Source organism: Homalodisca vitripennis, chromosome X (genome assembly GCF_021130785.1).
Source record: "Homalodisca vitripennis isolate AUS2020 chromosome X, UT_GWSS_2.1, whole genome shotgun sequence".
Taxonomy (NCBI): domain Eukaryota; kingdom Metazoa; phylum Arthropoda; class Insecta; order Hemiptera; family Cicadellidae; genus Homalodisca; species Homalodisca vitripennis.
In genome coordinates, this window is record NC_060215.1 from 83123777 (window position 1) to 83145773 (window position 21997).

The 21997-nt window shown below is 36.1% G+C and overlaps 1 protein-coding gene across 1 annotated transcript in view; it reads left to right on the forward strand.

Moving 5' to 3' along the window:
- LOC124369274 (cell division cycle-associated protein 7-like) overlaps window positions 1-21997 on the forward strand; it is a 72828-nt gene that overhangs the window by 42512 nt on the left and 8319 nt on the right. Inside the window, exons 5-6 of the mRNA XM_046827187.1 lie at window positions 4889-5103; window positions 19784-19910. Coding sequence (XP_046683143.1) covers window positions 4889-5103; window positions 19784-19910 — 342 coding nt within the window. The remainder of the gene's footprint in view (window positions 1-4888; window positions 5104-19783; window positions 19911-21997) is intronic.

Sequence of the window (21997 nt, forward strand, 5' to 3'; positions counted from 1 at the left end):
AGCCAATTCACAATACCAGAACTTAGTTTTCCTCAAAATTTCAGGAGTTTGTTGCACGAAATTGTTACACAGAAGTTAGGTTACCATCAATTTTGTGCAAGATGGGTAGCAACCACAGGCGGAAAATAGACTCCAGAAGTTTTGGATGCTTTTAAGTGGGAGGTGTTTCCACAATTATCTTACAGTCCCCACCTTGCACCCAGCAACTACCACCTGTTTCCAGCAATGAAGACTCCTTGCTTGCAACGCAGTGCTTTGATGACAACATGGAAACCCTTGGAGTGTGTAATTACCTGGTTGAAGTCTCAGGCGGCAGAATTTTATAACACTGGTATTTCAAAACTAGTTTGCCGCTAAGTGCCTACATTTGTATTATGACTATGTAGAAAAATAGTCATTTTCAAATTTATATAATACAATTTTTTGTGCTTTGTTTTTTTGTTTATATCAAAACATAATTTATTTTCTTGACAGCCCTCGTATTGCAGTATTTTTTTAAATATATTCAAATTTGCTTCATCTTTTGTAATAAAGCTTGTTTTTTTAAAAATTGTGACGGGTTGTGATTATGTTTCTTTTATTTTTACTACTGTAGGGGTGAGATTGGCAATTTCACCTGATAAGACCTGAATAATTTGCTTGTCCCAATTTAAGTGTTGATCAATTGTTAAGACCAAAATTTTTATATTAGTTTTACTTTCAATTTCCTAAGAGTGGTAAGTAATTAATGTTTCAGCCAATTATTTATTCTGATGTGTTTTAAATCTCACATAATCAGTTTTTTTGTGTATTCAGCAATAAATTTTGCTCTTCTAAGAAACCTCCAATATTTTCAATTTCAATAAAACTAATAATTTCTACTTGCTCAACACTATTTGCTGATAATTTTAAAGTTCAGCATAAAGACATAAGTTACTTTGTTGCATATATGTAAGGGAGGTTGGTATCTAACATAAAAAGAGAAGAGGTCTCAATATCGATCCTTGAGGGACACCGTACTTAATATTCTGAGTTTCGGATACGATTTAAAAAAATAAGTATCTTGTATTGTATGAGTAATTTCAAAAACTTGGCATCAATTGTTAAGATAAAATTGAAACCATTTTAATTGCATTTTGTAAAAGTTTTACTGATTTTAATTTCTCAATCAGAACAGGATGATATCAGACTATCATATGCTTTTGATAGGTCCATGAAAAATCATGTTGTGTATTTATCTTTATCAACTGATTCAATTACAGTTTCTATGAATGAGACTGCAGCAGTTAGTATGAATTTTCCAGGTCTAAAACCATGTTAAATATTACTGAGTAGCTTAAAGTTTTCTCAAAAAGTTTTGATACTATGGGAAGAATGGAAATAGGTAGGTAATTTTATGTGGTCTTCGTATAATTTTTCTTATTTATTGGTATAATTTTTTTATATTTTTAATTGGTCTGGGAAAATTCGTGAAACAAAGGATGAATTAATTAAATGGCATAACACTTATTTAAATGCTTTTTGTCATATTTAATTGATTTTATCGTGATTTCATCATAGCCAACAGAATTTTTTTTCTCAGTGAAGTAATAATTTTTTACACGTCCTCTGTGTCAACGTACATAAAATTAAAATTTTTATACAAGGGATCCTTATCCCTGTCCGCAAGCGTTATTACATTACTTTTATTTTCAGAAGGGCTAACATTATTTGTAGTTATATATAGATAGATATTGTGTATATATTCTATGTGGTGGTGATTTCTGCCAGTGCTATGTTTGAACAGTTTTTTAATGGAACTACTTTTAGTGGTGACTATAAAATTTTGTCATATTCATAACAGAAGTACTGTAAAAAAAACTGTTACTATTAGCACAAGTTTTTATAACTGGATTTTTTTATGACCTATGCTGTAACCACATTTGACAACCATAACCTTAAATGTTCAAGTAATTTTAATTTAAAAAAAAATAAACTTGAAACATTATTAGAAGAAAACAATACAAAAGAAACTAAATGTAAAAAGTTTGAACATCTATACTCAGAATTAATTATTAACCACAGAAATCTAATCGAGATAACAAAACTACTAGAAGATAACTAAAGTCTCTGTCTAGTACCCAGATAGAACCTCACTTCAGGAAATCAAGAAAATCCCTTAGTGAAGTATCTGGAAAAAGTAAATATTATCACAAGTCGTTAAAGTAAGTCCTTTAGGTAAGTTAAACCCAAAAAACTTTTGTCAAAAGATTTTATATTTTTATTTAGTTCTATCTGATTTTTTTTTAATGCAAGGCAATTAAAGGTCTAAAGGTTATATTTATAAAATTTTTAGAGATTATGTGTTCAGAGATTTTGTATAGTTTTGAGTAGTCTACTGTGCATCAGCTGCCACACTTGTTATACAAGTATTTCTACAAAGTTATTACTGTGTGATATCTTGTTTTGGGTTTTCATCAGTGCATTGCAGATACAATTGAACATCTGTAACAGACTACAGTTGAGCTTTCTGCAAGCTTTTGTTTTATGGTTATGTTTAGCAATTTTGTTATAGCTGCATTTTCGTGTTTTCATGTGGTGTTTGTCTTGTGAATTATACTCTTTGTGAAGTGCTTATTATCATGACGAAACACTGGTTCGTCGTGAGTTTTTTTTTTTAAAGAAGGAAATACAAGGGGAACCAGCATTTTGGGACCAATGCTTCAGGTCAAGGTGAGAGAAGTAGATCTACTGTTACTGGCCTAGGTCTAGGTCTGATAATTCCACTCAATCTAGACCTAGTGCTTTAAAATCAAAACTATGAAAGTGTGAGTGACTTCACACAGTACATTAGAGATGAAACTAATATTATAGTTGCTCTATATCTACTGAATACAGCCTGGAACAAGTATGTTGTCTGCAAATCTTGTGGCAGAGAAGTTATTTTAGATTAAATGAAAGAGAGAAGAAATGGTTTAGCTTATAAGTTATCACTGTCATGTTTGCAATGCCATGAAGAAAACCAGTTCTGGACCTGTGATAAAAGTAATAAGTCCAATTTATACAACATCAGTCTAAGAATATTGTATGGTCTTAGATTTATCAGCAAAAGCGGTGAGGTCGGAAAGCTGTTGTGCGCATTACTCAATTTGCTGAAGCCGAACTCAGGGCATACAAGATATACAAAATGTTGTAAAAGAGTGTTTTTGATATTGCTGAAAAATCCATGCAAAAGGTAACATGTAAAAGAAGCGGTTTTACATAATGAATCAGATGAAAATAATCTCAGAAACCTGACAGTGGCATTTGATGGAATCTGGCAGAAGAGAGGAACAACTCTAAAAAATGGAATGTGCACTCTGACAAGTCTCAACACTGGTTAGTTGATCATTTTAATAAAACTCCAATGTATGTATGTCAACTTAAATTATTGTAAATTGTTTATGCCATCCTTTTCTGTTTATGTCCGTGTAATATAATTATATATATGTATATATATATATATATATATATTTTGAAACGATAGTAGTAGAACTAATTGGCTGTTTTACTCTTTATTTATACTCCGATCAATATGTTGTATACAAAATGCACTTTTAATTTATGCTACTAGATAGCCAATGTAAAAAGCTATAAAACAGAAAAGAAATCATTTAATTTAAATAAAAACTAAAGGCAGTACAGAGCGAAATGTAAAACCTACTAAAGTGTAAAAATAGGCTTTGGCGGTTTTGGGAAGAACCGGCTTTTCAGACACTGGCAGTCATAGGTAGTGCAGCAGGCTCTGGTGTCCAAAGTGTTAAGGAGCACTTGGTAGAGTTAGTATTAATACATTTTTATATGTGGTAGATGTATTTATTGTCATGAGCAGACGATTTGTGGTGTGAAATTCCATTCTCCAAATTAATCTGGTATTTTTGGAATCAATTTTATTAAAACTGTTGGTAAGAATGTTATCAATTCAGGTTTTGGATATTTCAAAAGTTTTTGTTGGGAAAATTAAATTAGAAAAAACTAAAGGTTGTTATTACACTTATATCCTTTTGCCCCTGTGCTTTGGTATTTTCTGATATATTAGTATTAAGTCTTTTAGTAAATAAATGTTAAAACTATTTTATGTACCAGAGTCGATAAACATTCAAATACGGATATGGAAAAATGATAGTAGTTTCAGCAGAGGCCCGATAAATTGAGACAGGTTTAATATTCAGATAAACTAACTCAACACAATAAGCCTCGTAACATAATACTTGTATAAGTAGAATTTGTACTCATAACATTGTTTGAAATGTCTCATTGACTAAGGAAATTAAAAGGTTTAATAAAAGGAGAGAATTTTAAAGTTTTAATAAAATCATATATAGGATAGGAACAACTGATAACAATTTGAAATAAGACAATAATTAGAACTAAATACGAGATTTTACATATAGTAAGTAGAAACTATGAAAGTGTTCAGTCCTGCGATATTCTAAATGTTTCAGTTGGTCATTGAATCACATTGAGTTTAATATGTGTGGTCCATTTTAGACCATTGTCAATTGTAACACCTAGGTATCATCCACAGCTTCGATGTTTGGCAGCAATCTCACCCCATCTTTCTTCCCTCCCATGACTAGCTGCTTGGATTTAGTCTCATTCACAATGAGATTGTTGTTATGACAGTACTGAACAGCCATCTCTGTAGCAATGTGAGCTGAGACTTCCAGGGTTTGAGGAATATTTTACTTGTATAATCAGGATATTTTGAATAATGTGGATCTTGACTTACACTTGAGGATTTTCAATGAATACTGGTGGATTTCATCATCACATAAAGTTCTGATATTGATGTTCCAAGTTTTACTGTTTTGAGTGAGTGTAAAACTTTGGCTGTCCCACATTTTTGTATTATGTGTTGCTACATTCTCACATTAATACCTGTTTTTAGAGTCAAGCAACTAAACGAAATTCATTTTATGGTGGCTATCTCTCTGATGATGAGTCACATGAAAGTAAAAGAAGGAAAAGGAATGTCAAACAAGGTGTTGAAGAACGAGAAGTGCCTTCTGTTGAGGACATAACAGATGAGCATTTAGAAAATATTGCAAATTTTGTAAAAGACAAAATATACTCACCTGATGGTACTACCTGCCACCAGTGCAGGTAAGTGTAACAAACATCTTGGTGATTTTTATTTAGTTCCCATGGGTTTAGTTAGATACATAGAATGTGTCTTATTACCTTGTCTTGCTGTCCTGTCTAGTGAACGTAGAATTTGTCTTATTACCTTGTCTTGCTGTCCTGTCTAGTGAACGTTGAATTTGTCTTATTGCCTTGTCTTGCTGTCCTGTCTAGTGAACGTTGAATTTGTCTTATTGCCTTGTCTTGCTGTCCTGTCCAGTGATATCATGTTAAAAATATTATTGAGCTATAGAAAAGGTGTTTATTTTGTTGTCACATTCCCATGTGCTGTTGGAAAGTTAATTTTGACTCAATAATTCAAACTAAATCAGTGATTTCAACTAAAAGTAAATATTTTATTAAATCTGTGCAAAGTTTGTTTAAATGTTTTATATTTCTACAATAAAGTTGATAAAATGTAAATAACTGTTTGTTTTAGTGTTTTGGTAAAAATCTCTACACTGTAAAGTATATGAAATATACTTATTCAAAAAACTAAAATAACAAATTTATAGATGCAATATTTGTTACTGGAAAAATTAAGTAAAGCCTGATATCAGTTTCCTTTTTTTACTTTTTCTTTAGTTTAACATAATATTTATTATGCAGTGTGAGTCAAAAGTATGGATGCACTCTGTTTAGATTTTGATAGATAAATATGGAGGGATGAAACTCGGAACAACTTTCTAGGAAATAGAAGTGAACTTTTTAGTCACTGTTACAACTTTCTTTCTCTTTTATCAAGCCTTTTCAAATGAGGGTCCTTACATTTAAAAATGTTGAGCCTCACCCCCCAAAATCCCATTTCTGAGAAATATGCACTTAAAAGTGACTAAAAAGGTAACTTCTATTTGATAGAAAAAATGTCCTGAATTTCATCCCTCTATCTTTATCCATCAAAAACTAACCAGAGTGTATCCATACTTTTAACCCATTGGCCTAGTAGTTTTTCTGGTGCTGCATGGACCTGAACTAGCAATTAATTTTGCTGAAAGTGTAAAGGTTTCGTATAATTTTTATAACCTAACTAATTAAGTTATTACCATGGTTATTTTACCATCACGTTTCTAAGAAACTAGGCTACATTTTACAACTATAGAATTAATTTTTATTTAGTTTTAAATTTACTAATAATGTTAGTTATAACAAAAATGTTGGGTTTTTTATGTAAAAAACTTTAGTTTTAATTTTTTTTTTCACTATTAAAATTATTTGCTATCTAAAAACTGAATATATATTATTGTTCAGTAACTCTTTGTCATGAAAAATAAATTATGTTCAAATTTTTATTTGAACATTTATTATTTAAAAAATTTATATTTGAGTACTCATCAAGTGCAGTTTTTCCATCAGTTTGCACGGGTCGCAGATTTTGTAGCATTCATACATAATTTGCATATAAAAACACAGAACTACACTAAAAAAAAATACACTGTAAAAATAAAATAAATAAAATAAAAGTATAAAACTTCACAGACAAATGATGTTATTCTATTTTGCAGGTTAGCCTTTAGCCTTGAAAAAAACAAAATTTTACTGAATATCACAAATAAATATTTAAATTGATTTTATAAAACTACTGTAATAAACTTTCTATAATATTGTCAGAAGTGCTAGCGGTAACATAATCCTAGTATCAACACAAAATAAGCACTGGTAATAGATTACAATTATTGAAAAAAGTACTATTTTTCTGCCATAGTTGGCACACCTGAAATCACTAACAACTCAAAAGGTATGCAGAAAGCGTATTGGCATACCATATAATGGGAAAAAACTATAAATACTTTAAATAGTACATCGCAACGTCACCAGATCGTGCTGCGCACGTGCGTTCAGGTTTGGTCCGTGCATCACTGCACGTGTTATATACGTGAGTGTAGGCCAATGGGTTAACTCACATTGTATATTTAATCATTTATTTCAGTCAGGCTTTATGATTAATTTATTTGGTAAAATATTGTAAAATCTTGAAATAAAGGCAAAAACATTACATTAATATAATAGCTTATATAAAAATTTATTTTAATATTGAAATAGTCTTCAAAGGTGAATAACAAGAATAAATTTCTAATTTGGTATATTATCGAAATTAAAATACCTCAAATTACCAAATAGTGTCTTTACGTCTTCTCCAATTAGAATGTGATATTCTCTTTCAAGTCGTGAGTCTTCAAAGTTGCTGAAAACATTATTCAAATCTATAATCTAGAAACTTTAGTTAGCTAGTTTTTCTTAGTTTAGAAAAATTATTATTGAGAGGACCTAGGCATATCGATTGGCTATTGCCATTCGATTTTAATCGATAATTTGGGCATGAGACGGATCACCGCAAAATTCGTACCAAAATTTCGATCTAAAATAGCATCGCTTGAACATTGCTAATGAGATGTTAGAATCTGTCCGCGACGACCCGAATTTGCTCCAGAGGGTCATAACTGGTGACGAACCGTGGGTTTATGGTTATGATGTGGAAACCTAAGCTCAATCATCTCAATGGAAGCTGCCGCACGAACCAAGACCGAAAAAGCACGCCAAGTTCAGTCGAATGTGAAAGTTTTGCTTACAGTTTTCTTCGATTGCAGGGGCGTGGTGCATCATGAGTTCTTGCCATAAGGTAGAACGGTGAATAAGGAATATTACCTGCAAGTTATGCGCAATTTGCGCGAAGCAATCTGCCAGAAACGACCGAATTTGTGGAAAAACAAAAATTGGCTTTTGCACCACGATAACGCCCCTGCTCACACATCGCTGCTTGTGCGCGACTTCTTGGCCAGAAACAACACACTAATGATACCGCAGCCACCATATTCCCCAGATCTGGCCCCCTGTGAAGTTTTCTTGTTCCCGAAACTAAAGAGGCCCATGAAAGGATGACGCTATGCCACGATTGACGAGATAGGGACGGCATCGAAGGAGGAGCTGAACAAGATACAAAAAAATGATTTTTTGAAGTGCTTCAAAGATTGGAAAAAACGTTGGCACAAGTGTATAATATCCCAGGGGGATTACTTTGAAGGGGACAAAATAGATATTCACGAATAAATAAATAATTTTTTTAAATACACAAAATTCGCTATACTTTTTGAACACACCTCGTATAACACTGGGAACTAGCAAAGAGATCATCTGTTTGTTATTAACTTACTTGTAAATAGTGTAAAGAATGTTTAATGAATATTATTGTGCCACTTATTATATTAATGATGTCCAAGTGTAGCAATGGACATCACATTTATATTTTTACTCGTTCAACACAAAACTGAAAAGTGAATTTAATGCCCTGTAGAAAGTAGAACTTTCACGCATTAAACCAATACTGATTTGGCTTTAAGAAAAGTCATCTACAAACTATAATTAACTTAATAAATATCGCTCTAAAAAAAAAAACCTGTAGATTCCAATACTTTTTAGTAAAAACATCCTCTTGTATTTTAAAATATTGTATCCAGTTATGAAGTGTAATCTTTCTGTGATCTTCAAATTCAAAAATTCATATTCAAATTTTCTTCAAATTACAGTAGTCAATTTTTTACAATTGTATTGCATGCGTCTAACTTATTCTAATACAATTATTCTATAAATATAAGTTTAAAACATTAATTTTGACCAATGTTAAAACATTTTTTTACAATTTTCAACACAAAAATGTTATTAATTTCGACAACAGAGTTAACAAAATAGTTTTATCATTCCCAGCGATTTGTAATGAACTCATCAAGGGAATAAAACGCATTCGACATTGAAATTGAACAAGATGTCAAATTGTTAGCGTAAATCAAAAAGAGAACGGGGCCAAGAACGGATCCCTGAGGGACCCCACTGTCCATTCTTATTTTAGATGAGATTGAGTTTTCAATTTGGACACACTGATATCTGCCTTCAAGAAAAGACTTAATCCACATGTGTGGCAGCTCCCTAATACCGCAATGTTCAAGCTCAGACAGTAGTGTAGCATGTTGGACGCAATCGAAGGCCTTGGACAGATCCAAGAAGACACTGAGTGATTTTTTTTTTCCTTCCTGAGGGAAAAGGACAGTTTGTCCCCGCGCTTAGTCCTAAAAGGACCTTTGCGCCTCCCTTACTTTAATTTTGTGTCCTCAAAGTCCGAGGCTTTTGCGAAAACCGATCAGATTTGAGCACTCCTGTTTTCTGATATCCTTGGGACTGAGGAGATATGCTCCCAGGATTCTTTTCCGAGTTTCTAAGATGGCAGGACAATCTAACCAAATATGCTCTGCTGATTCCTCCTCTTCTCCACAGAGTCTAAATTCGTCAGTCTGGCTAAGGCCCACCCTCATAAGATGTTTCCTTAGGGGGCCATGTCCTGTCAACATTCTTAATATTAGTCTTATATCCTCCTTATTTTGATCTAAGATAGCTGTCCACCCTTTAACATAAGGAGAGATAAACGATTTGGATAGTCTTAATCTTGAGGCTCTACTCCAATTATTGTGTCTTATCCTCTTTTCCCAATCTTTGACCAGAGCTTTAATGTTGGAGAAGGCTATCCCATAACCTGGCTCAGGCACCACCATTGTGGATTCCGCTCCCTTTTTGGCGAGAATGTCTGCTTTTTCATTCCCATGAATGCCTTCTTCATGACCCGGTACCCAACCAAGTGTTACTCTGTTATTCATTGCCAGCTCTGCTAGAGCATTTTTACATTCCCAGACCGCTTCCGAATCAAACGAACAGCTACCAAGTGCCTTCAGTGCAGCCTGACTATCAGAAAGTATTAAGTATTTTAATCCTTTTGTCCTCATTTGTATTTTTTTTTTTTTTTACATGGGGGAATGCATTTGCGCACAGAGTGTGGGACTCCCTTGCGGACTACCCACTAAACCCCCTACGGGCCACGGAGGGCCCAGGCCGGAACCCTTTCGGATGACATCTTGCCTGGTCCGTGTGTCTTATGTCCCATCCAGGACAAAACTACTTGTTTCGGAAGCTAGGAGTCAGCCAGGCATCCGTCTTCACGCTTCTGATGAAGGATCGCATGTACATGATGTATTAGTCTTCTGGAACATGAGTGTATTGCCATGACCTCCGCCTGAAAAACCGTGGCATGTCTTCCTAGAGGCACAGCCATGTCGACTCCAGGTCCGTGTATTCCGTATCCTGCCCTAGAGTCAAGGCGTGAACCATCTGTGTAAAACTTCTCCTTTTGTAGGGTAGGCCTCCTTTTTAATCCATTTCCCCCTACTTCCGATAGAGACCATATATAGTTTGTCAAAGGAGTATTTCTTAACCATTGCATCTGACACTTTGGTTAGCATTTCAGCCTCAGGAAATTTTTGCAATATCTTGCATGTGGCCTTCTAAGGAGGTAGCATTTATTGCCTTTGTTCCTAGAAGCTTCATTGCACTTAGAGTGGCTGTTCTCACCACCTCCTCCCCAGAGGAGTGTATCCCAGGACCGCTTCAATTGCTAGTGTTGGACAGGAGCTCATCGCTCCCGTGATGCTTAAGCAAACTAGCCTTTGAAGACTCTGTAGTCTTTTAGCAGCTGTTGTTTGTTCTACCTTCGGCCACCACACTAAGGCAGCATATGTGACCATTGGTTTTATTATGGTTACATATACCCAATATATCAATTTGGGTTTAAGTACCCATTTAAATCCAAAAAGTCTCTTACAGGCCCCAAGGGCCATTGTTGCTTTGGATATCCTGTTTTCAATATGGGAGTTCCAAGTGAGCTTTTCATCCAGGATTAAACCCAGGTATTTCACTTCTTTTGTTTCATTGATGCTGATTCTCTCCAGAACAGGTTGTGTTAGCTGGAACTTTCTTTTCCTGGTAAAGGTAATCATATTTGTTTTAGATGGGTTGATCCGAATACCTTCCCCATGACACCAGTTGCTTATGAGGTTTAATTCTTTTTGTATTAGGTGTTCCAGCATGCCTTTGTTTTTTCCTTTAATCATAAGCACTAGGTCGTCCGCATAACATACTAGCCTAGTTCCCCTCTTCTCTGCTTTGCTTAGAAGATCATCCACCACCATCGTCCACAGGAGAGGAGACAAAATCCCCCCTGGGGGCAGCCATTCTGGGGCGTGATTGCGGCAGATTCGTCTCAGTACTTTGCTTTTACTTGTCTGCTTTTTAGGAGGGCTACTATCTATTTGGCTACATCTGGGGGAATTCCAAAACCTTCCATCGCAGTCTCCATGGATTGATATGCTACTCGGTCAAAAGCTCCTTCAATGTCCATAAAGACGCTGACTAGGGCTTCCTTTTTTTCAAAGGTTTTCTTCACCTCTCCCACTAAGTTGTGGAGAGCGTTGTAGTTGATTTACCTTCTATTAGCGTGTTGTGTGGGACTAAGTGGGTGATCTGGTAATATTACGTCCCTTATGTGTCTGTTTATTATTTTTTCCATAGTTTTCACCATGATGGAGGTTAAGCTTATTGGTCTGAACGAGTTGGGTTGAGTCGGATCCCTGTCTTTTCCGTACGAACACCACCAATGCTGTCCTCCAGTATTTTTGTATATACCCTAAGGTGCAACTGCTTTTAAAATGAATGATAAGAATATTTAATAAGATGTCCAGCCCCTCTTTAAGAAGGGCCGGGAAAACTCCATCTGCCCCAGGAGATTTAAATGGCTTGAACGATCTTATAGCCCATTTAATTCTTTCATGTATAAATAGTCTGTTAGACCGCTGTCTGGCTTTAGCAACCTTCCGGCTGGATCCCCCCTTGATTAGAGAATAATTATTCTCATTTCGAGTCAAGTGACCCCCCGGGAAGTGAGTCTCCAGAAGCAGTTCTAAGGTCTCCTTCCTGTTCGCTGTTAGGTCTCCATTGGCCTTTACTAGGGTCCCCACTGGGTTAGTGTGATGAGTTTGGAGAGTTTTTTTAAGCCTGGTAGCCTCAGGAAGGCTGTTAATGTTTTTACAAAAATTTCTCCAGGTTCTTCTTTTATTCATTCTAAGTTCTTTCTTATATTCGTTTTGGGCGTGTAGATAAGGGAGCCAATCGTCTGTCCTTTTTGCCCATTTTAATAGTTTGCTAGTTTTATTTCTCAATGTCTCCAACCTCCCAGCCCATCACGGCACATCTTTCTTCAGCCTGTTTTGCCTGGGAGGGCAGTTTTTCTCGTAGGCCCTTATTATAGCTTGTTCTACTATTTGTGCAGACCTAAGTAAATTTCATTTTTCTGGAAGGGATCTATTTCTTCCAACTCTTCTGCTAGGGACACTCGGTATCCCTTCCAGTTGGTAGATTTAGGAACCCTGTGGATCACGTTTTTTCCCCCCCATCTCCTCCATGTCGAACCTAATAGGGCAGTGGTCCGATAGTGAGGCCTCCTTTGAGATGTGCCACCTTACAATGTTTATGTTTTTGAATCCTGTGGATAGGATTATGTCTATGACTTCTTTCCTAGTTCTAGTAATAAAAGGTTGGACTTGACCCTCTATTTTCTAAAACTAAATCATTGCTAAACATAAATTGTGGAAGTTCCTCACCTCTTTGGTTTATGTTTGTTCTTCCCCAGTAGGTATGGTGAGCATTGCAGTCGCAACTGAGAATGAGGGCCGAACCTTTATCTCTGCAATAGTCTTTCTATCTCTTTTGGTGGGCAGTTTGTTGACGCGTTTGGGAAATAGGCTGAGGCTATAGTAACCTCTCTCACCCCTTGCAGTGATGCCACTTTCACTGTAGCCGCCACCAGATCTCTTGTTATTAGATCTGTAATAGGAAAGGCTGTTAATTGTTTTGAAATTAGAATACATTTTCTAGGGTTTTCAATTGATCGATCATATATGAGATTACCTACCTGAGTCGTCAATCCTCTGCTGCAACTTCTATTTATCCAAGGCTCCTGGATTAGGGTGATATCCAGGTTTGTTGAGATAAAACTCCTTCCCAAGATGTCGCTTGCGCCCTTAGCATGGTGAAGGTTTATCTGTATTAGGCACATACTTACGCCTTTTTTCCACCTCCCCCTGGTGGTCCATCCCCGTCCCTCCATTTGGATTGTTTGGAGACGCTGTCCACTTTTCTTCCTTGGGCTGAGACGGATGGACCTTTTAGAGAGGGTTCCCTCTTCAAAAAGAGAGAGAACAGGTTGATTTTTCATTTTCGACCGCTGCACTGGCTTGTGGAGTAGACCTTTCAGGTAAGGTATGTACAGATTGCTCTGACATTTTCGTGGTCTCCTCCATCGGTCCTGTTGATACCGTAGAATCTTGGAGAGTAGGGACGCTCCTGTTCCTCCACAATAGCTTCCAGGATGAAGCTCTGGATCTCCTCCAGTCGTGAGTAGGGTCTCGGGAAAATTGGAGTGTAGAACCCCCACCCTTATACCTTCTACTGCTTGTTTATATGAAGGTTTCTGGGGTTGTGCGGATTGCTCCTTATGTTCTCCCTGTTTCCTTCGTTTTTTGTTTTCTTTCTCCGATGACGTTCCGGTGTGGATCCATCAGAGTGAGGTCTTTTTGATTTTTTTTTTCCTCCTTTTGTTTGTTCAGATGCTTATTTTCTTCTGCTGGAATTGGTTTTAAGGCCAATTCCTTGGCTTCTTCCTGAGAATAACCTCTTTTCCGAAACCAGATCATACGTTTCCTGGCGGCTCCACATAGTTTAGGCAGTACTGGGAGCAGGCTTTCAGCTTTTCCTCCCTCTTCCTCTTGGTGTTCGCCCTCCAGTATTGCGCCTTCTTCATCTGTGTCGACTCTGGCCGAGTCGGAGGTTTGAGGACTTCTATTAGGAAGTCCGCCTGTTTTTTTGGGTTTGTTCAGGATTGCTAGGGTCGGAACCCATCGTCAATCCCTCTATGTTTTGTAAATTTTCATCCACTTTTTGAGTGCTACAAGAGCTCTCTGGTTTGTTTTCATTGTTTTTTGTTTGTGTACTCATTTTGTTCCCACAAGTACCGGAGATCTAAAGGTCACCCCAAGCATTGTCCCGCTCTACTTGGGGAAGGCTAAGTTTAAATTGGAGGTCGCCAGGTATCCAGAGTTCGCATATAAACGACCAAGCACTTCCTTGATCACTCAGCCCTCGGCATATGCTGTTCCACCTTGGCTTGGAAGCAGAAGGAAATTTAGATTTAGGATGGTTATAGATAGATTTTTGGGAATTTTACCCGACAGGTGAGAGTAGTAAAAAAAGAAAAATGAATGCGAGGATAGTCTGAAAGAAGCCTGCCAGATCAGCTCAGCCTGACCGGAATAATCAAAGAAGACAAGGTTTGGATCAGGCAGTTCCCAGGTGCACGCGCACGAAAAGTACAGCACAGAGAGAAGATGTCTGTGCGTGTGCTTCCTGGACGCTCTGTCTTGGCACATGTGTTGGAGTATGAAGACCCCGCCACTTCCGCACCCACACTGAGTGATTACTCTTGTCTATCAGATCCACAAGTTTGTTTATTGCATCAATTGTGAAAACATTTTTTCAGAAGCCAAACTGGCTAGGTGAAAATATATTAAACTGATCCACAGTTTAAAAATCTCTTCAGAAACAATTTTTCAAACACTTTATTGAATATAGGCAAGATTGAAATTAGTCGATAATTGCTGGTCAGGCAAGGATCTCTCTTTTTGAATACTGGAATTACCTTTGAGAGCTTTAGATCTGTCAGAAAAATTCCCATCTCAAAGGATAAATTAACCAGTTTTGTTAGTGGTTCTAAAAAGTGCATATAGCAACGTTCGATCAACCACATTGAAAAGCCATTAATGTCATCCAACCTCGCAAGTCACAGGAGTCAGCGCCATGGTTGTCAGCGGTGCTTTGGATGGCACGTTTTGATCCCTGATATTGAAAACCAGGAGAGGTAACTCCAATAGAGGAAAAAAACTGTTGAACTGTTCAGCAATGTCTGAGGTCTCAGTAATTACTGTCTCGTTAACCTTTATTTAATTTATTTTTCTCATTTTACTTTTAATTGTGGGTTTTGATTTGTTAATAATACGTCAAGAATTTTGTTGAAAAATGTTCGGTGTTTTTAAACTTTGAATCTAAATCTGCCGCCCTTATGATTTTTTTTTTGTACTTTTTGTAAAAAGTTTTGAAATTTTCATTGTCAGATTGGCGATATATTGAATGAAAAAATTTTAATTTTTCTTGCAATGCAAGAATTCTGCGGGTAGTCCAAGAACTTTTGTGTATCTTCGCTTTTACTTTTGAAGTATTAAAAGGACATGTATAATCTTAAGTGATACAAGAGACATTTATGAAAAGCTTTAAACATGTCATTGAATGAATTGCAATTAGTAAAAAAAATCCAAGATTCATTTTCAAGCCTTTTATTCAGTTCTCTAATGTTGTGGGGTAGAAATGTTCTGTTATAAACAAGTCTGGGCCTGTCTACCAACGGGTCACATCCCAAGACGACTACCTCCTGTGCAAAATGGTCAGAGGTAGAGGAGTCAAATATGGATACGCGATAATATTTTATATTCGTAATCACATTATCAATGGCGGTGCTCGATGTTTTGGTTACCCTAGTTGTTGAGTTCACTGACCATTTCAAATTATGTGAATCAAGTACGTCGTGGAATCGTGAGGTCATTGGGTTGGTGAGATTCAGTACATTGATGTTAAAATCTCCAATTAGTCAGAATTTATGATGCTGAAGAGAATTTAGAAGTAAATTTCTAGGAAATTGTATCTAGGAATATACTAGGAATTTATATTTATCTAGGAATATACTAAAACACCCACTTGGAGATCTATACAATCCAATAACAACCAAAGTTTCAGATACGTTTAAAGAAAAACTGACACCCTCAACTTCAAAGTCAATTTCCGAACTATAGTAGACTTTGAAGGGCTTGATTTTGAATTATTTTGCCTCACATATATAGCTACACACCCTCCTTTAAATTGTTCACGGTGAAAAGAGTTTGCCAATTTGAAATTGTTTAGTTCAAAAATGCCAATGGTTTCTTTGGTGAATTCATGTTCAGATTCAACCAAAATATCGGGTTGTAATTCATCACAAAGCAATGCAAATTCTTCTACTTTATGTATGGCACTTTACACATTTTGATGAATAATTTTGAATTCTAAATTTAGGATTTGTAATGAGTTTTAGATTTCATTAGAGCTAACTCTGCTGCTAAAAGACAGGGTTTTCTTCTAAAAAATCAGGTCCGCTAACAATATTTCCCTCATTCCTTCTTCCTGTTAACTTCACAGCATCTGCGTAGATGTCATGTGAGAGCGGTGTCGCAGCCAGTGTCCCAGAAGACCCATCCTGCGCTGACGGAGGGGAGCGTCTACAGCTAGCCTTGTCAGCCCTCTCGTGATGTTCATGGTCCACCTTATACAGAGTCTCCGCTATCAATTAGACTAGGAGCCATTTGCCTTTCATCTTTAAATGCAAGCCATGTCTCGTGAAGTACCTCTGGTTGATTTTATTAAAGTCAAGGACTTGGATGTTGTGCTTGATAGCCAGTTCTTCTATATAGTAATTCACAAGGACGACTTCTTCGTCGATGGTATAGTTGGTGGGGGCAGATCATGGCGGTGTGGAAGGGTGACGACAATCAGTCTGCCTTCCAAGGGTTTATATACAATTCACTCCTGCAGGTGGCGATATATATTGCGCTGTTCCCAGGCTGCAACGTCATTAGTCCCGGCAAGCAGCACAAGGCATTCAGATGGTGGAGAATTGGTTGCCGTCACCTCAAGAAATTTAGCTCTTGGTTTGCAAAATTCTCTGACGATTGTGGCCGGACCAACCTATTTTGCTAGCAGACCAGCAATGTACCTAGCATGGTTATCACCTATTGTTACCGACTTTACTATGAATAAATTATTGGGTGTACTTGAGGGATGCTGACACGTATTTTTTGGTTTTTCATATTTTTGTTTTTGTTTCTTGTTCCATAAGTCTTTCCTATATTAAAGTTATTGAGTTGGTTGAAACTTTTAGTTTGCTTCTGGTTTTGTTTTGTTTTTAAATTTCTGCTTTTATTTCTTTCTTTCCCTTTTACTTCTACCCATGGCTTCTCCTTTTCGCTTCTGAAATTTATTGGTTTCAGTTTGCCACTCAAACATTGAACTACTGCCTCTAAAACCTCGACTGTAGTTCTCAGGCCGCAGATAAGTTCATGTTTCCTATGCCAATCCCGTTAAAAAATTGCATTGTACAGAAAAATCGCTCTTTTCCACTGTGCAAACAGTAGAATTAATGAGGTCAGGAGTCAATGCACACTGTACGGAAAAATTAGCGAAAGTGCATCTCAATTCGTCAGTAATAGATTATGCAGCTGATTTAGAAACATTAGCGAGAAATATCTGATCAGTATACTGGAGGAGTCGAGTGTCAGACTGAATTAAATGGTTCAACAAGTTACTGCGCTCAGTTTTAAGCTGGGTAATTTCCTACTTTAAACTTGCATTCTCAACGATCAGTTCTCTCATCAGTGGAATCAAGGCTGTAGGGATGGAGTCCATGTCATTGGTCACAATGATGGCGTATCAGATTAGGCTGAAGGTGACAAGACAGGTGATGAGGCGGCCATTGTTACATCCAGTGACAATATTGCGGACACTAAAGATGACAAAGGGGTTCCCTGAGCGAGGGGCATTGCCACAAGTGGCGAGACAGTGACAGTCGAGACTGTTGACGTCGGGGTAGAAGACAAGTTGGTGGGCGTACTGGCAGGTGACGAACACTGCAAAGACAGGCGCCTCATGGTGACCGGGTGTGGGCCTGTATGTCTTCCACTACTCACAATCACGGACCTGATGTTGGGATCAGTTTTTATGGAAGCACCACAATTTCTCCCAAGGCAGCGCCAGGAAATATGCCTGTTTTTCAGAATTCTATATTGTCTGTATTTTTAGTCATAAAGGATAAAGGGCTTCCCAGTTTTTGTCAATTCCATTGCAGCTAGCTCGTATATGCTATAATACAGTTAAAACCTTAATTAAACCAATCTATTAAAAATAAATAAATAATATTAAAATTGTTAAAATATCAATAATTTAGCTAACATAAATAATTTACAGTAACAATAATAAAACATTAAACAGTTTAACAAAGAATAATATTTTATAAAAACATATACTCTAACGTATATTTTGTAATACGATTAAAATTTTTTTATAGCAAATAAATAAGATTTAAATTGTTAAAATAATAATAACTTTAGCCAAAATAAATAGCTCGATAACATTAACCCTCCATCGGGCGCTTAAAATTAGAAACACCATCAGGCGCTCACGGAGGTTTCCTCCAGGTTGGCGAATAATGGATATCATAGTCGTTTAAACTGTTTTTATTTGTTTAAATATTCATACTGATTTAATTACAATGTAATATATTCATTTTTAGAAATTTAATAAAAATTACACTCTTATGTAATGAATTTTCCAAATAAGAAATTCAAAATCTTAAAAAATGTTATTGTATAATAACAACATGATTAATTTTAAGGAATAATGCAATTAATTGTAAAAATGTTTAATCTACTGTAAATATGTATGGAAATTAACTTAGTTTTTAACTTCTTACAAAAACAACTTACTTCAATTCTTGAGATATACAATTGTAATGTCAATTATTGCTCTGAAATAAAAATTTATTCTTTACTAAAATTTTTTTTACACACTGCACAAAATTTCAAAACATTTTCCTTCTGGTTGTTATAGCGACAATGTTCACTCCATAGTCATTACTGAAATGTTCCCTAGCACACTGGTACTGTACTAACAAGTCTCTCGTCTTCATTCTCCATTTCACAAAATTCAAATAAAATATATAGTAAAATTTAAAAAGAAACCATCACAGGTCACACATTTAGGCGCACACGGATTATTACAACATAAAAACTAAACACAATAAGGCGCTCACGGTGATTTCGTCCAAGCACTACAAACACACCATCGGGCGCTCACGGAGGAATCGTCCAGTCACGCACGGAAGTAGACCTCATACTGACACATTTTGATAAATAAAAGCGGGAGGCTATTGTTTCGTTTCCCCGAAAGATGCTCGTGAAGTACACTGCGGGAAACGACTGCCGACATCAGAAAAGTAGTACTATTTTTAATAATAAAACATACACGGAGGAAAACTCCGTTTAGCGCCCGATGGAGGGTTAACATTAAACAAAGTTTCAGTTAAAAAATTTACAATCAGTGAGTTTATTGATAGTCGATTATTAATTATTAAACTCGTACTTTCATATATCGATCAGCAAAATATGTAGTTATGGTAGCATGAAATTAAACACGTGAACTGCCGCTTATCAGTTCGGTACTTTAGCCACTAGACTGACAGAGCGATGTTGATAAGATAACACAATGTACATATAATAAATGTTCTGCAGAGTGATGAAGCGAAGGGGCATGCATGTTCACTTGGTTTAGCCAGTTGATTAGTTCTGTTGTTAGGTTAGGCTACGAACATATGTCATACCACAAAAGCATCTCCTTTTGCTTTAAACTAAATGTCAACTAGTCATCACGGTTTCAAACTTATTATGCACAGAATAAATTAAACACAACAAATTTTATATAAAACTATTTAAAAAACGTGAATAAAATAGAAGACGTATTGAAAATGACACATTACATGCTAGCGCCCCCTCCACCTTAGTGTTCTAATCAACGTACTCAGTTACATCATATTATGAACTCAATGAACTATTATATTTTGTAATTTTACTAGTTGAAAATATTTTATACCTTGTTTTAGGCAGAAAACGCTGGATCAAAAAACTGTATGCCGATCAGCAGCGTGTTTTGGTGTGAGGGGTCAATTTTGTGGCCCTTGCCTCAAAAATAGATATGGAGAAGAGGTTGCTGCTGCTCTAAAAAGTGCTGTAAGTAGAGTTACTTTTTATTATTTGCATACAGTCATCAATATAATATGGCATACTGTGTTTGTGTTTTATTATATTATTGGAACAATCTTTGTGTGTAATAGATTATTACCTTATTGATATAGTTTAGTATCGTTATAATTTATGAAATGTAGTAATTATACAATAACAGTTATCTTCACGATTCAAATCATTTTGAATTTCTCAGTCATTACAAGATAACAATTAACACTTTGACTGTTGGTCATGAACTAAATGGCTTGTTACAGAACATCAATATCATGGTCACATCCAAACCTTGACTGAGATAATTGCATTGTGCAATTTTGTGTCCCTCACTAAAAGTTGCTAGTCTAAACAGGTGCAAGATCTCTCGCAATCGCTATCACAACCAGTGTTACACAGTTGTTTGCAAGAACTGGAGAGCAATGTTGACCATTAACATTTCAATTATACGCATTTCAATTCTACAACACTGTCGTGTGTGAACAGACTTTGTATTGACACTTCCGCAACAACCAGCGATAAAGCTGTAGGAAGTACTTATCTTATTCACACTATACAACAGTAGATGCGTAAATTCTTTTGCGACTTTACAGTATAAACGCAAGTAATATATTAATGTTTTCATCAGTCTGCAGATGACCAGCCGGTCAAATCTATCACGCACATCAGTTTTCATCATTAGAGTGGCATTGGCTGGATGACAGCTAATGGAAATCGCATCATGTACATAAAGTAAAGCCCAAGCCCAACCTAAAAATAAGAATGTATATCTTACATTACACTTAAAATGATGTACTATACATCTTGTCTATGCTTACATAGACAAATGATTACGTTAAATGATTTTGTCGAACTCCCTGTAGACCATCCTCCATTGGATGTGAAGAGTCACTAAACTACCTTAAAAACTATTTCTTAAGTCCAGTATTCATTTACTAAGTTTAACTTTCACAACTGGAGCCAAGGCAAGAATATTAAACCATCTAAAACAGGACCTACATTGTAAATGTTTCAAACTCTACACCAGCGTATTTTCTTAAAGAGTGAACCCTTTTAGGTCAGATTTGTGGTATTGTACTCTACCAATAAAGACTTTTAATTTGATATACTACTAGATCTATGCTCTCATTTAAGATTTTCTTTAACTAAGCTATGGAGAGCAGTGGTAGTTGATTTTTCTTCTATATAACCATGTTGTGATAGACTGAGTGGGTGTTCTAGTAAGGTTTCATCCCTAATGTGTCTATTGATTATTTTTTCCATAGTTTTGACCATAAAAGAGGTTAGACATATGGGTCTGTATGAGTTTGATCGCTATCTTTTTTCCGCACGAACACCACTAGTACCGTTCTCCAGTTTTTTGGAATATATCCTAAGACGTATCTGCTTCTAAATAGAATAATTAGAGTATTAATAAGATGTCCAACCTTTCTTGAACAAGGCTGGAAAAACTCCATCCGCCCCAGGAGATTATTAAATGGCTTAAAGGATCTTATTGCCCATTTAATTCTTTCATATGTGAATAATCTTTTAGACCGCTGTCTGACCTTGGCTACTTCCCAACTGGATCTCTCCTCTACTAGATAATAAGTATCCTCATTTCGAGTCAAGTGACCCCCCGGAAAGTGCATTTCCAAGAGTAGTTCTATGGTCTCCTTCCTTTTCTCTGTAAGGTCACCATTTGCCTTTACTAAGGACCCCATTGGGTTAGAGTAATCGGATTGGAGATTTTTTTGAAGCCTGGCAGCCTCTGGTAGGCTGTTTATATTTTTACAAAAATTTCTCCGGGTTCTTCTTTTACTTTTCTTCATTACTTTTTTATATTCATTTTGGGTGTGTAGATAAGGGATTCAGTCATCTGTCTTTTTTGCCTATTTTAATAATTTCCACGCTTTGTTTCTAAGTGTGTCTAACCTCCCAGTCCACCAAGGCATATCTTTCTTTAGCCTGTTTTGTCTGAGAGGACAGTTTTTCTCGTAGGCCTTTGTTATAGCTTGTTCAACTAATTGAGCAGACTTTTATAAATCAAGTTAGTTTTTCTTGTAGGGTTCTATTTCCTCGAACTCTTCGGCTAGGGACAC